The sequence below is a fragment of the Calypte anna genome, chromosome 24 (genome assembly GCF_003957555.1).
Source record: "Calypte anna isolate BGI_N300 chromosome 24, bCalAnn1_v1.p, whole genome shotgun sequence".
NCBI lineage: Eukaryota > Metazoa > Chordata > Aves > Apodiformes > Trochilidae > Calypte > Calypte anna.
Genome location: NC_044269.1, coordinates 4,771,076 through 4,783,783, shown reverse-complemented (window position 1 = coordinate 4,783,783; position 12,708 = coordinate 4,771,076). Strand labels below are relative to the sequence as shown.

Below are 12,708 nucleotides of genomic sequence, written 5' to 3'. Positions count from 1 at the left end.
GAGAAAAAACAACAATGTAGTGTACTATAATTTGATTTAGTTTTCCTGTTGCCATAGAACCACTTTAAAAAGGAATAATCTCCTACAGACTGATGCTTGGCCCCTTTCCAGCCCATAACATCACTGCATCTCCCCTGGCACTCCAGTGTGCCAGAGAGGAGCTGGAAGGAGCACAGCATTCAGGGAAGAGCATCTATTTTTGTGGCAATGAGCTGTTCAGGTGTAGCTGTTGATAAAATGAAGCTGACTTGGAAAGGTGTCATGTGCAGGATGCAAAAGGAATAAGAAATTTAGCATTATGGGTATGATTAAAGGAAAAAAACCCACAAAAAATAGGGATTAATCCCTCAACTGTTCAGTGATGTGAGAAATCAAGGAGCCATCTGTGAGCTTTTGAGAGTTGCTGATGGTTTTTGCTATTCCCTGTCAATAGTGGCAGTGATATGAGCTCAACACAAATGCTCTTTAAACCAGAGGGTTTAAACTATGATTTTTCTGTTTAAATCATTATTAAAAAAAAAAAATAGAGCCAGAATGGTGTTAATTGACTTACACTCAAGTGGGAGCCACTGCTCTGCCTGGATCTTTTTTCAGCAAGCAGCTCTTTGACTGTGTGTTTCACTCTCACCCCTTGGTACACACGTTTGCCAAAATCTGTAGGGACTGAGAGGATGAAATGAGGATTAGAGGAGTTCAGTGAAAGCATCTGGAGCATCTGGAAGAGGCTGTTACAGAAAGAGTGAATTCATCAGAGCACCGAGTGAGGAAAGAGCTGTATAAAACTGTTATTATTGATATAAAATTATCCCTTAGGAGCTCAGCTGCTCTTTTGCAGAGGACAAAGCCTGAGGTGCCCTCCCCTGTCCCTTTAGCACTGGGTGCTCTGTGGTGTCTGTGCAGCTCCACTGCTGCCTGGGGGGCTTTGGCTTTTGCTTTTCCAAAGTGAGCTCCAAATCCCCCCTGTCCAGCTCCTCCTCACCCTCCTGGGGGCTCTGGCCCTCAGCACATTGCTCTGTAAGCTTTGGTCTCAGTGCAGCAGAGGTGGAAGTGCCCCAGAGGGCTGGAACGAGCCCTCTACGTGGTGATGTGAGCCACAGACCTCAGGAGAGGAAAACTGCTCAGTCTGCTTTGCATCAAAACACAGAGAGGTGCCTGGGGGCTCTGCTGGTTAATCAAAGGGATGCAGGAAGGCACAAGGAAGGGCACAGTGTCTTGGCCTTGTCACCCAAGAGGCTGCTAGGAAGCCTGGCTCTGTTTTCCTGACTTTCCTGGGGCAAAACACAACCTGTCCATGGGGGCTGTGCCACTTCTGGTGTGAGTTATCTGTTATTTTCTGCTTGGGCACAGCTCTGTGAGGTCCTGCCTGGTGTCCAGGTGTTTGGGCACGAGTCAGGAACAATAGCAGGAAGAGTTCTTTTATCCTGGGGAGCAGGTTGTGCCTGGACAGAAAGCTCACACCTGTGGAGCAGCATCCGTGTGGGGTTTGTATTGAAAGCTTCCAGAGAAGAACTGATCTTTGAAGCTAATCCCTTGGAAAACATGCAGCTGTGTTCTCCCAAGGGCACAAACCCAGCCATTCCCCAGCTGATGGGTTTGATCTCTAAAGCTCTGCTTTGTCATTTTGCCCTTCTGCTTTTCAGGATGTGAAAAGCTCCAGTGGCTCCACTGGTGACTTCCCCTCGTGTGGCATTGTGGCTCCAGGTGCACATGGAGAGCTTAGAAAGGGAAAGGCAGGGGTTTAATTAAACACCACAGTGCTGGCTTGGGGTTACTCCAAAGGTTTCCTAAGGCAGAAAGAAGATTTGCTCTCTGCCTCTTTGCAGGAGAGCTCCCTTAGTGCTGTGATTTGATGGGAAAAGCTCAGGGGTGCTCTGGTACCTTCTGCAGCTGCACCCAGTTTAAGAGTCAGGCCTTGGTTCAGCTCAGAACAGGAGGAGGGCAGAAGCCCAGGACACAGTCATGTTTAATTCTGAGAACAGGGATGTTTCTAAAATAACATCAGTGGAAAAGCTGTGAGCAGCTTTTATTTACCCTGCAGTCTGATATTGCCAAATTCTACAACCTCTTTGCATTTACTGACCTGGCTTCTCTGTCACCATTTCCAGTCTGATCCTTCTCCAGTCCTTTTCCCCAGTATCTCTGCTGTGGGCTGAAGACATCAGAAAACCCTTCCATGCCTGCTCACTTCTACAGCTGAGAGCTGTGCTACTGCAAAGGCTTCAGGCAGACACCCAAACTATTCCCCTGCTCAAGTTCTTGTAAGAGAACAACGTGATGGCTCTCTTCTCTAACCCTGTTTTTATCTTAGCAGTCCAGCCTCACCTCACTAAACCTCTGTCTTCCAGTGAGTCACTCAGCAGGATCTGAGCTATGAAACCTCCAGATAACTCTGCTGGTGGCAGCACCAATGGAAGCAATGCTCGCTGAGGCCCAAGTTTAGCTCATTTTCCAGTAAATTTGATCATATTTCACATAACTGCCTTTTGGGGGAAAAGAATTCTGCATTGTGAAGGAATATAAATGCAGTCTGGAGAAGATGGAGCATGCCAAGAGCTAGTCTTAAAGTCTTGGGACAGCAGAGGTGCTGCACAAATCTTTCTGGGTTTTGTTTGTTCTCCTTAATATGACCCCAGTGCTTCCATCTCTCCAGCTGTGAAAAGTCAGGGTGCTGGGACTCACCAGTTTCCATCGTTGTCCCTCCTGACCCGTCCCAGAGCTGGGGTTCTGCAGGAGCTGGGAGAAGGGATCTGGGTCCCTTCCTGGAGCAGAGGGAGATCAGTGCTCATGCTCCTCTGGTGGAGTTGCAGCTGGGGCTGGGAGGAGATGTGTTCCCTGCAGTGCAGTGATGGCTCCACGGTGCCTTCTCTGGGATTTGCCTAAATGCAAATCTTTTGCTGTGTGTTTCACTCCCATTTGCATGGGCAGGGGGGATGATTCCTAAGGAGGCTCTGTCCTGTCAGAGCTGACAGCTCAGGGATGAGGTTTTACCAAGGGAGAATAAATTGGCTTCAAGTAGGAGGCTGGGGGAGTCTTGCAGGGAGGAACCTGGCTGGGAAAGCAAGGTTTGGGGTATGAGCATCTTCCCCTGGGTAGGTGTGAGATCCCCACGTGCTGAGGCCTCTCTGGGAGCACACAGTTAATTAATTAATAGTGAACCTGAACCTTGAGCTCAGCCTCAGGCAGGCACAGCCCTCAGTGACCCCACGTGCTCCTGGGGGGTTCCAGGCTCATCCCCAAGCCAGGGGGTCCCCTCTCTGCAGGTCTGGGCTCAGTTACTCTCCAGTGAGGTGCCAGGAAAGGACCCAGATCCCAGACAGCTGTGGGCAGCCCTGCTGCACCCACTCCCCCTATTCCCAGCCTCCCAGTGCCAGCAAAGCTGAGCCAAGAGGCAGAGCTAAACCTCCAGGAGCTTTTATCCTAATCCTCATCAATTCCCCACGGGGGATTTTTTCCCCTGCACCAGAAGTGGCAGAACCTCTGAGGAAGGGGAGTGGAGGCTTTGGGAAGGGGCAGGTGAGCTCTGAAGGATTTTTTTTCTCCAGGAAAGCAGAGCAGAGCTGGCTGGTGTGCTCAGCTGACAGGAGCAGGACAAGGCTGGCGCCACTGCCTCCCTCCTAATTAAATATTTCTCCTCTTGTGCAGCCTGCTGCCAGCTTGGTAAGTAAGATCCCTGCCCTTTTGTCATTCCCTCTGCTTTCCCCAGCACTGGCCTGGAGATGGGTTTGGTCTCTCAGGTGAACTGTGTGCCTGGGGAGGGCTGCTGGGCTTGGGCTTTAAGTGAAATTGTTCTTTTCCTTCAGGAGGAAAATAAAAAGCAAAGAGCAGCAGCTACCAAGAGGTAAGGCAGAGCTGAATGAACTTCCTGAATCATTCCCAGTATTCTTAACTTGCAGGGAATTCTGCCTGCTCAGAGATGGAGCTCAGGACCAAGAGGAGCATCACACAACCAAGCTCACTGAAGACATCAGCTTCTGTACGTACATCTCACAGATATACAGATATATATTTATATCTGTGCCTTCTTGTATAAGATAAATCTGATTTTGGCCCCTCCAGCCCTGGCCACCCCCTCCTGGTGCCCAGAGGTGCCTTGGATTTGGCTGACAGGTCCTAGGAAAGGCAGGAAGCCCTGGGCAGGTGTAAAGTCACAAGAGATGATGAGGGCTGTCCTGGCTACAGACTGAGTTTGCCTCCTGGCAGACTTCCCAGGAGGTTTTGCCTCCTGTGCTGGGTGTTTATACACTTTGGGTGGGTACAGATCAAGTCAGTCCCAGCCCCACTCAAGCTTTGCAGCATCCTGAGAGTCCAGGGGTTTTCTGGAGTGATTGGAAAACAATTATATTGGAAAAAACAAACGAACAAAAGCTGCACAAAAGGGTTCTGCACAAAACAAAATGAAGACTCAGCCTTATTTTAGGTGAGATCCAACTCTTGGCTCACATTGTCATTTGGAACAGCAGCTGACTCAGATTTTCTGTATAATTTCATAGAATCATAGAATTTTCAGGGCTGGAAGGGAGGTTTGGGATCATTCAGTTCCAGTGACACCAGCTCAGGCTGCTTAGATCCCTTTCCATCCTTAAAAACTCCCAGGGATGGATGGGGCTCCCACCTCCTCTCTGGGCATCCTGTGCCAGGGTCTCACCACCCCACGGGGAGGAATTTCTTCCTAACACCTCATCAGAATCTCCCCTCCTGCCGTGTGAATCCATTCCCCATGTCCTGTCACTCCCTGACATCCTCACAAGTCCCTCCCCAGCTTTCCTGGAGCCCCTGGAAGGATACAATGAGGTCTCCTCGGACCCTTCTCCTCTCCAGACTGAATCGCCCCAACTCTCTCAGCAGCAGAGATGCTCCAGCGCCCCTTCTCTGGACACCACAATCCCATTGGAACGCTCCCGGGTTAATCCCGGGGATCCCTGGAGGAGCTGGCATGGCGGGGTCACCCCCAACCTCCCTCGGAACCTCTTCGCGCCGCCGCCGTTTCCAGGTGGACCCTTTGGGGCGCTGCACTCCCACCGCCTCTTCCTGCGCGGGGATTGGCTGCGCGCCGCGCCCGGTCCGTTGGGTTCCGGTTCCCCCTGGTTGCGTGGGGCGGGTTCCGGAGGTTCGGGGCTGCCCGGGTTTATCCGCTGCGGTTCGGTACCGCGGGGGGCGCAGGGACCGGTCCGGTTTGGGTCGGTGGGGTGAGGGCAGCGCTCGGTATCTCCTCCATCCCCGCCCTGGGGAAGCGGCGGGCCCGGCCGTGATGGCGGCCGGCAAGGGCGGCGTTTCGGAGGGTTTGGTGCTGCAGTGCGAGTGGGAGCTGTGCAGCTACGTGGCCTCGGGCATGGAGGAGTTCTGCCAACACGTATCCCGGCACCTGCAGCAACACCTTCCCGGGGAGCCCCGGGATGAGATGGATCCGCTCGGTAAGGAGGGAGCTGGGGGTGCCGGGACCCCCCCGGCTCTGAGGGAAGAGACAGGAGCTGAGGCTGGGGAGGTTTGGGGTTAGAATCATGGAATGGGCTGGGTTGGAAGGGACCTCAGAGATCATCAATCCAACCCTTGATCCACTCCCCCCGTGGTTCCCAGCCCATGGCACTCAGTGCCACATCCAGGCTCTTTGGAAAGATCTCCAGACACGGAGAATCCACTACTTCCCTGGGCAGCCCATTCCAATGCCTGATCACCCTCTCCAGAAAGAAATTCTTTCTCATCTCCAACCTAAACCTCCCCTGGCACAACTTGAGACCCTGCCCTCTTGTCTTGCTGAGAGTTGCCTGGGAAAAGAGCCCAACCCCCCCCTGGCTCCAACCTCCTTTCAGGGAGTTGCAGAGAGTGATGAGGTCTCCCCTGAGCCTCCTCTTCTCCAGCCTCAACACCCCCAGCTCCCTCAGCCCTTCCTCACAGCAATTCTGCTGGATCCCTTCACAGCCTCCTTGCTCTTCTCTGGACCTGCTCCAGCACCTCAAGCTCCTTCCTGAGGGGCTGAGGGGCCCAGAACTGGACACAGGACTCAAGCTGTGGCCTCCCCAGAGCTGAGCACAGGGGCAGAATCCCTTCCCTGGACCTGCTGGCCACGCTGTTCCTGAGCCAGCCCAGGATGCCATTGGCCTTCTTGGCCACCTGGGCACACTGCTGGCTCCTCTTCAGCTTCCTGGCAATCCAGACTCCCAGGTCCCTTTCTGCCACTCTGTGCCCAGCCTGGAGCTCCCCATGGGGTTGTTGTGTTGAACCTCATCCCATTGGGATCAGCCCAACTCTCCAGTCTCTCCAGGTCCCTCTGCAGAGCCCTCCTGCCTTCCAGCTGATCCACACTCCCCCCCAGCTTGGTGTCATCTGCAATTTGCTGATGATGGACTCAATCCCCTCATCTAAATCATCAATGAAGATATTAAACAGCACTGGGCCCAACACTGATCCCTGGGGGACACCACAGCCACCATTTTGAGGCAGCCCCGTTCAGCACCACTCTCTGGGCCCGTTCCAGCCAGTTCCTAATGCTCCAAATGCCTTTAAACCCACCAGCAAAAAAAAGGTTTTGGGGTGGATGGGCTGGGAGGTCCCTTCCAACCTCAACGTTCTGTGGTTCTGGAGGAGGGCGTTGGGGTTGGTTCTAGGAAGAGGAAAAAAAAAAACAACAAACTGTGAGGGTTTTGTGCAGAAACCTGAGCTTGCCCAGCCCAACTGGATCTCCCCTCTCTGTGTTGCAGAGGAATTCACCTGCTTGTGGCAGGAGTGTGGGTTCTGCTCCCCAGAGAGCCCAGCTGACCTCACCCGCCACGTCTACTTCCACTGCTACCACACCAAGCTGAAGCAGTGGGGGCTGAGGGCCCTGCAGAGCCAGGCAGATGTCACCCACTGCCAGCTGGACTTCCAGAGCAGGAATATCATCCCGGAGATCCAGGAGAACTTCTTGTGTCTCTGGGAGTACTGTGAGGTGAGATCAAGGGGTCCCAGGTTTGCTTTTTCCTCTGTGGTGTGGGAAGCAGAGCTGCTGGTGTCCTGCCAGCTCCAGCTCTGCTGTGCCTGCTCATCCCTTCACCCTGCTCTCTCTCTTTGCTCCCCAACAGAGAACATTTGACAATCCTGAGTGGTTCTATCGTCACGTGGAGGATCACAGCTTCTGCTCAGAGTACAAGGCAGCAGGGAAGGAGAACCACGTGGTGCTGTGTGGCTGGAAAGGTTGGTGCTGACCTGCAGGGTGTCACAGACCCTGTGCAGGAGAACTCTGCTCTCCTTGGCAGGGTTTCAGAGAGCCTCTGGAATTTCTAAATTACCTGTGCACAGCAGTGAGATGTTGCTGCAGGGTTCCCTAGCTGAGTGCTTCATGTCAGACTCAGAATGGTGAGGTTGGAAGCTCAACTAAGCTCCTCCAGCCCAACCTTTGATGAACACCACAGTCATTACTAACCCTGTCCTTAAGCACCAGCTCCAAAAGCCTTTTAAATGCCTCCAGGGATGGGGACTCCACCCCTGTCCTGGGCCATCCCAATGCCAGACAACCCTCTCAGGGACAAAATATTTCCTACCAACCAGCCTAAACCTCCTCTGGAGCAGCTTCCATCCAATCCCTCTGGTCCTTTCACAGTTTACTAAGGAGCAGAGGCTGTTTCTCTCCTTTCTCCAACCTCTCTTGAGGCAGTTAAACTAATTTATTAATTTAATTAGTTACCCCTATATTTATATTTAATTAATACCTAGAAGCAAAGGCTCCAGTTTATTCTTTTCAGTAATTTCTCTTTCCTGTGCTTGTGCCATTGCCTCCTTTGCAGTGTTGGGGCACCACCCCAATTGAGTATCGCAGAATCCCAGAACCATCCAGCTTGGAAAGGACCTCTGGGATCATCCAGTGATCCACTCTCACAGTTCTTGAACCCACCTCTCACTGCTGTGCTTTATGTTTATGGGTAGATAGGAGCCCCTGGCTTGGGATTAAAGGCACTAAACCCACTCACAGAGTCCCAGAGCCATCCGGGTTGGAAAGGACCCCTCTGGGATCACCAAATCCAACCCTTGATCCACTCCCCCCGTGGTTCCCAGCCCATGGCACTCAGTGCCACATTCAGTCTCTTCTTAAAAACCTCCAGGGATGGAGAATCCACTACTTCCCTGGGCAGCCCATTCCAATGCCTCAGCACCTTCTCTGGAAAGGATTTCTTCCTCATATCCAACCAAACCCTTCCAGGGCAGAGCTGAAGCCCATGGCCTCTTGTCTGACTGATAGAGCCCGACCCCCCCCCAGCTCCAACCTCCTTTCAGGGAGTTGTAGAGAGTGATGAAGTCTCCCCTGAGCCTCCTCTTCTCCAGCCTCAACACCCCCAGCTCCCTCAGCCCTTCCTCACAGGACTTGTGCTGTCCCTCTCTTGTGAACAGATGAGGGGGCCTGGGACCACCTTCTTCTGCACTTACCAGCTCCTTCTTCACCTCCTGCTTCTCACTCAGCTTCAGGTTAGCAGAGACCTGCAGGGAGAGGACAGGCAGGGTTTTAGGGAGTGATGAGCTCTCCCCTGAGCCTCCTCTTCTCCTGAATCCCAGTGTTCCTGCTTTTGGGAGCAGCAGGGCAGAACAGCACCAGGAAGGTTCCCGTTGGGTCGGGCTGTGGGTGGTTCCCTGCCGCCGAGGGGCTGTTAACTCTTGTTGTTGTGTCTGCCTGTTGTTCCCCCTGCTCAGACTGTGACTGCACCTTCAAGGGACGCTGCAAGCTGCGGGAACACCTGCGCAGCCACACTCAGGAGAAGGTGGTGGCCTGTCCCACCTGTGGGGGGATGTTTGCCAACAACACCAAGTTCTTTGACCACATCCGACGCCAAACTGCGCTGGACCGTGAGCTCCTGGGGGCTGGGCAGGGAGAGGGGGAGCTGGGAGCTGTCCTCTAGGGTTTGCTGTGGAGCTGTGCTGGGGGACACCCTGGCTGCTCTGATGGTGGGGAACTCACAGACACTCGTGGGGGGCTGAGGTGTTTCCTCTTGAAGGATTCACGGGGCTCATGTTGCTGCAGACAGAGCTGGGTTTTGGTTTTGTTTTTTTTTTCCTCTAAGCATCCAGGGCTGGAGCCAAAGGCAGCTGTTGGGCAATTGTGGGGTTTGCTTCTTGAGTTCCCTCGTGTGGTGGTTGCTCCCCAGTTCCAGGGGAGGCAAACTGGGCTTTGTAAGGGGTCTGGGGTTTTGTTTTGGTTTTTTTTTTTTGGACTGACTTTGTACTCAGCGACTGCTGCCTCTGGAGAGAAGGGTTCCAACCCTACTGTTACTGCCTCCTTTTCTCTCTTGCTGCTCTTTGTGCTGTTCTCTCTGCTCTGGTCTCTGACTCACTATCCTCTCCCTCTCCTCCCTGGTGCTGCAGAGCAGAGGTTTCAGTGTTCCCACTGCTCCAAGAGATTTGCCACAGAGAGGCTGCTCCGGGACCACATGAGGAACCATGGTGAGTCAAGTCCCCTTCTCCCAGCTTATACCCTGAAGAGCTTGTGCTCTCCCCTGCTTCCTGGTGACGTGGTGCTCCCTTTCTTCCATCCAGTGAACCATTACAAGTGTCCCCTGTGTGACATGACCTGTCCCCTGCCCTCCTCCCTGCGCAACCACATTCGCTTTCGGCACAGTGAGGAGCGGCCCTTCAAGTGTGATTACTGTGACTACAGGTGAGGAGCAGAGCTTCCCAGAGCTTCCCCTCTGCCCGGGATGGGAATGGGGATGGGGAAGCACAAGTCTGCTTCACACCCTTCAGCTTTGTTCCCTTGTCATTTCCTCTCAGCTGCAAGAATCTCATTGACTTGAGGAAGCACCTGGACACGCACAGCAAGGAGCCCGCCTATCGCTGCGAGTTTGAAGCCTGCAGCTTCACTGCACGTTCCCTCTGCTCCATCAAACTCCACCACCGGAAAGTTCATGAGGTGGGAAGGGGGCAGGGGGCTGCTCTGCTCTGTGCTCTCTCCTAGAGGGGCTCAGAAACACAAAGAGCAACATGCTGTACAGAAGCACGAGGGGGTAAAAGAGTTCAAGTCGTGTGGAGTGTCCAGGGCTGCCCAAGCAATGTGAGGTCAGGTTGCTTTCCTCTCCTGCTGCTGGAAGGATTTGTCCTGACAAACTTCTCCCAAAACCTGTTTTCCTCCTTCCATGTATCCATCTGGTTACCAGGCCCTCTGACTGTGGGCTCGTGTGGTATCCACATCCCTCTCTCTGCCCCTCAGGGTGACTCGGAGCCCCGGTACAAGTGCCACGTCTGTGACAAATGCTTCACCCGTGGAAACAACCTCACTGTCCACCTGAGGAAGAAACACCAGTTCAAGTGGCCCTCAGGGCATCCTCGCTTCAGGTACTGCCCATCCTTAGCTCCTCACTCCCTGTTCTTTAGTGCTGGGTCTGCATCTTTGTGTCTTACTGGAGCAGAGACCTGACAGCACTCGAGCTCTGTCTGACCTTTGCCTGTCACCTGCTCAAGACCCAATCCCCAGGGTCTGGGAGGTACTGGGCAGTGAGCATGCACTGGGATCTGGCACAGCAACACAGCAGTGGGTCAGAGATCAGGGACAGGGGCAGCAGTGGTGGCATCACACCTTCTGTCACCACATGAGGCTCCTCTGAGCTTGGCAGGGCCCAGCTCCAAGAGGGAGCTGCTGCAGATCTCTTGACAGATGCCTCTGCTGAATCTGCTTTGGGAAACTCCATAGGATTCCCAGAGTCTGAAAGCTGGGAGGGGAAGAGGATGCACTTCAAATGCTCCCAATGAAACAGTGGTGGAAGGAGATGGGCTTGGGAGGTGACGGGGGGCTGGGAAAAGGCCCAGAAGCTGCCACACGGATGGGCTTTAGGGGTAGGGACTGAAAGGGTTTTATCCTACATGCAGGCTCCTCTGTAGCACTGGGTTTTGGAGCTTAGAATACAGTGCCCTTTCCTTGGCTGCTGCTTCAGGCTGCTGCCTGTCCCTTGGGAAGGGGCTGCAGCATTCAATGACTCCATCACCTCTGCCTCTCTCTGCTCAGGTACAAGGAACACGAGGATGGGTACATGAGGCTGCAGCTGGTGCGCTACGAGAGCGTGGAGCTGACAGAGCAACTGCTGAAGGACAGAGAGAAGCAGGGGGAAGCCCTGGAGGGCTCCACTGAGTGTGTGGTGCTGCCTGAGGGGGAGGGCAACCTGCAGGGCATCATTCTGGAGGCACCAGCAGAGGCTCCCTCGGTGGAGAACAGGATCACTGAGCTGCAGGAGGCCCCACCGTGCCCTGCAGCTTCCTCTGCTGGCAGCCCTGAGCCAGCACAGCCAAGGGCCCTTCCAGGAGCAGCACTGACACCAGAGCAAGGATCCAGCTCCTCATCCAACCCCATCATCCGTGTGGTGAACAGAACCAACGAGCAAGGGGAGAGTGAGACTGTGTATTATGTCATGGCCAGCACCTCCTCAGAGGAGCAGTTGGCAGCACCCAGTGGGCTGGCTATGGAGCTGGAGGAAAATGTCATGGACAGACTGCAGAAGACAGCAGAGGAGCTGGGAATCCAGATTGTCTGAGCTGCTCCCCTGCCTCTGCAGGGCCTCCATGGGATTGGGAAGTGCTTAGGAGGGAGGTTGGGAAGTGCTTAGAGGGAAGAGCTGAGCTTGTCCACCTCCCTGCAGGTGGCTTTCTGCCCTGCTCCTTGCTGCTGCTGGGCTGGTCAGCATGGGGAGAGGGGAAGGACAGGTTTTTCTTCATTGGGGATCCAAGTGTTCTGAGCTGCAAAGGTCAGGGACTGGCAAAGCCACTCCTAGCATTCCAGGAGGTTTGGCCTTAGCCTGGCTCAGGCCTTCTCTTGGTCACTCCCTGGTGGTGTGGGCCCTGCTGCTGTGCAGCTCTTGCTGAGCCTGATCCTCAGCTGGGACCTCCCCTGGCAGGATGGGGTGCTGAGCAGACACCATGGCTGAACCCCCTTCCCTGGGGAGATGTGTGCTTCTCTCTGTACTTTGTTCTCCAGGGGATGGTTTGCTCCACTTCTGCCTTCATCAGCACTTCCCTGCCCATCATCTTGCCTTGGTCACTCAGCTGGTGCTGCTGGTGGTAGCACCACTGGTCCCATCACATTGCACTGACCTCTGGGAGGAGAGTCTGGAGGTGCTGCTGCTCTTGCAGGCTACTGCTGCTCTGTCAAACTGGGGAATTTAAAGCTTCTGAGTGCTTTTGTCCTTCCCTGGGTGTCCTCCCCACATTGGGCTTTAGATTCCTGTTGGGCAAAATGCATTTTGGTGAGGCAAATAAAAGCCAGGCTGCCAGGCCAGGCAGAGAGCCCAGCCCTGCTGTGCTGTGTTGTGTGTGGTGAGGGGCTGAGCCCGGGCTCTGCAGCATGAAGAGCTGCCAGGATCTTCACCAAACTGCTGCTTGGTGCAGCTGGTGACTGTCTGGGGGAATTTGTTATGCCAGAGGTGGCACTGGAAGGCCAGGTTTAGCTTGGACACTCTTGCTGCCCTGATGTGGGGTTGATTTTTGCTGTGTTTGATTTTTGCTGCCTCCAATGTCATTTTTTCAGTACAGAGAGCAGCTTCATCTGGTGAGCAGAGCCACCTTGCCCTGTGTCAAGTGGCCTGGATGAGGGCAGTGTGACCCTGGTGTCACTGTCCCTGCAGTGACACTCACCAGGCACAGGTGGAGGCAGGCAGGCAACCTGCTGGTCTCCTGGGCTGCTCATTGTCTTTTTCCCCCCTTGCTTCTTCTCTCAAGCAGTTCAGCAAAAGCTGTTGGAATTCCAGGTTAATGGAGGGAATCACT

At 54.0% G+C, this 12,708-nt stretch overlaps 1 protein-coding gene across 3 annotated transcripts; it reads left to right on the top strand.

Annotated features, from left to right (window-relative positions):
* Positions 1–5,062: 5,062 nt before the first annotated feature.
* Positions 5,063–12,233, top strand: HINFP (histone H4 transcription factor). Of its 3 annotated transcripts, XM_030464895.1 has the most exons (9): positions 5,063–5,411; positions 6,696–6,922; positions 7,056–7,167; positions 8,656–8,808; positions 9,325–9,402; positions 9,496–9,616; positions 9,730–9,868; positions 10,166–10,290; positions 10,958–12,233. In XM_030464895.1, the coding sequence occupies exons 1-9, from the start codon at positions 5,249–5,251 to the stop codon at positions 11,478–11,480; spliced, it is 1,641 nt and encodes a 546-aa protein (XP_030320755.1). In that variant the 5' UTR covers positions 5,063–5,248; the 3' UTR covers positions 11,481–12,233. The 3 variants fall into 3 exon arrangements, with proteins under 3 accessions (XP_030320755.1, XP_030320757.1, XP_030320756.1); XM_030464896.1 differs by lacking the exon at positions 5,063–5,411 and having other exon boundaries at positions 6,718–6,922; positions 9,330–9,402; XM_030464897.1 differs by lacking the exons at positions 6,696–6,922; positions 7,056–7,167 and having other exon boundaries at positions 5,147–5,411.
* The last annotated feature ends 475 nt before the right edge of the window (positions 12,234–12,708 follow it).

Excerpts from the sequence above, each read along its gene's own strand:
- HINFP (XM_030464895.1), top strand. The coding sequence starts at position 5,249 with ATGGCGGCCGGCAAGGGCGGCGTTTCGGAGGGTTTGGTGCTGCAGTGC. Across the intron at positions 9,403-9,495 it reads GGACCACATGAGGAACCATG|TGAACCATTACAAGTGTCCC; the intron begins GTGAGTCAAGTC and ends TCTTCCATCCAG. Across the intron at positions 10,291-10,957 it reads TCAGGGCATCCTCGCTTCAG|GTACAAGGAACACGAGGATG; the intron begins GTACTGCCCATC and ends CTCTCTGCTCAG.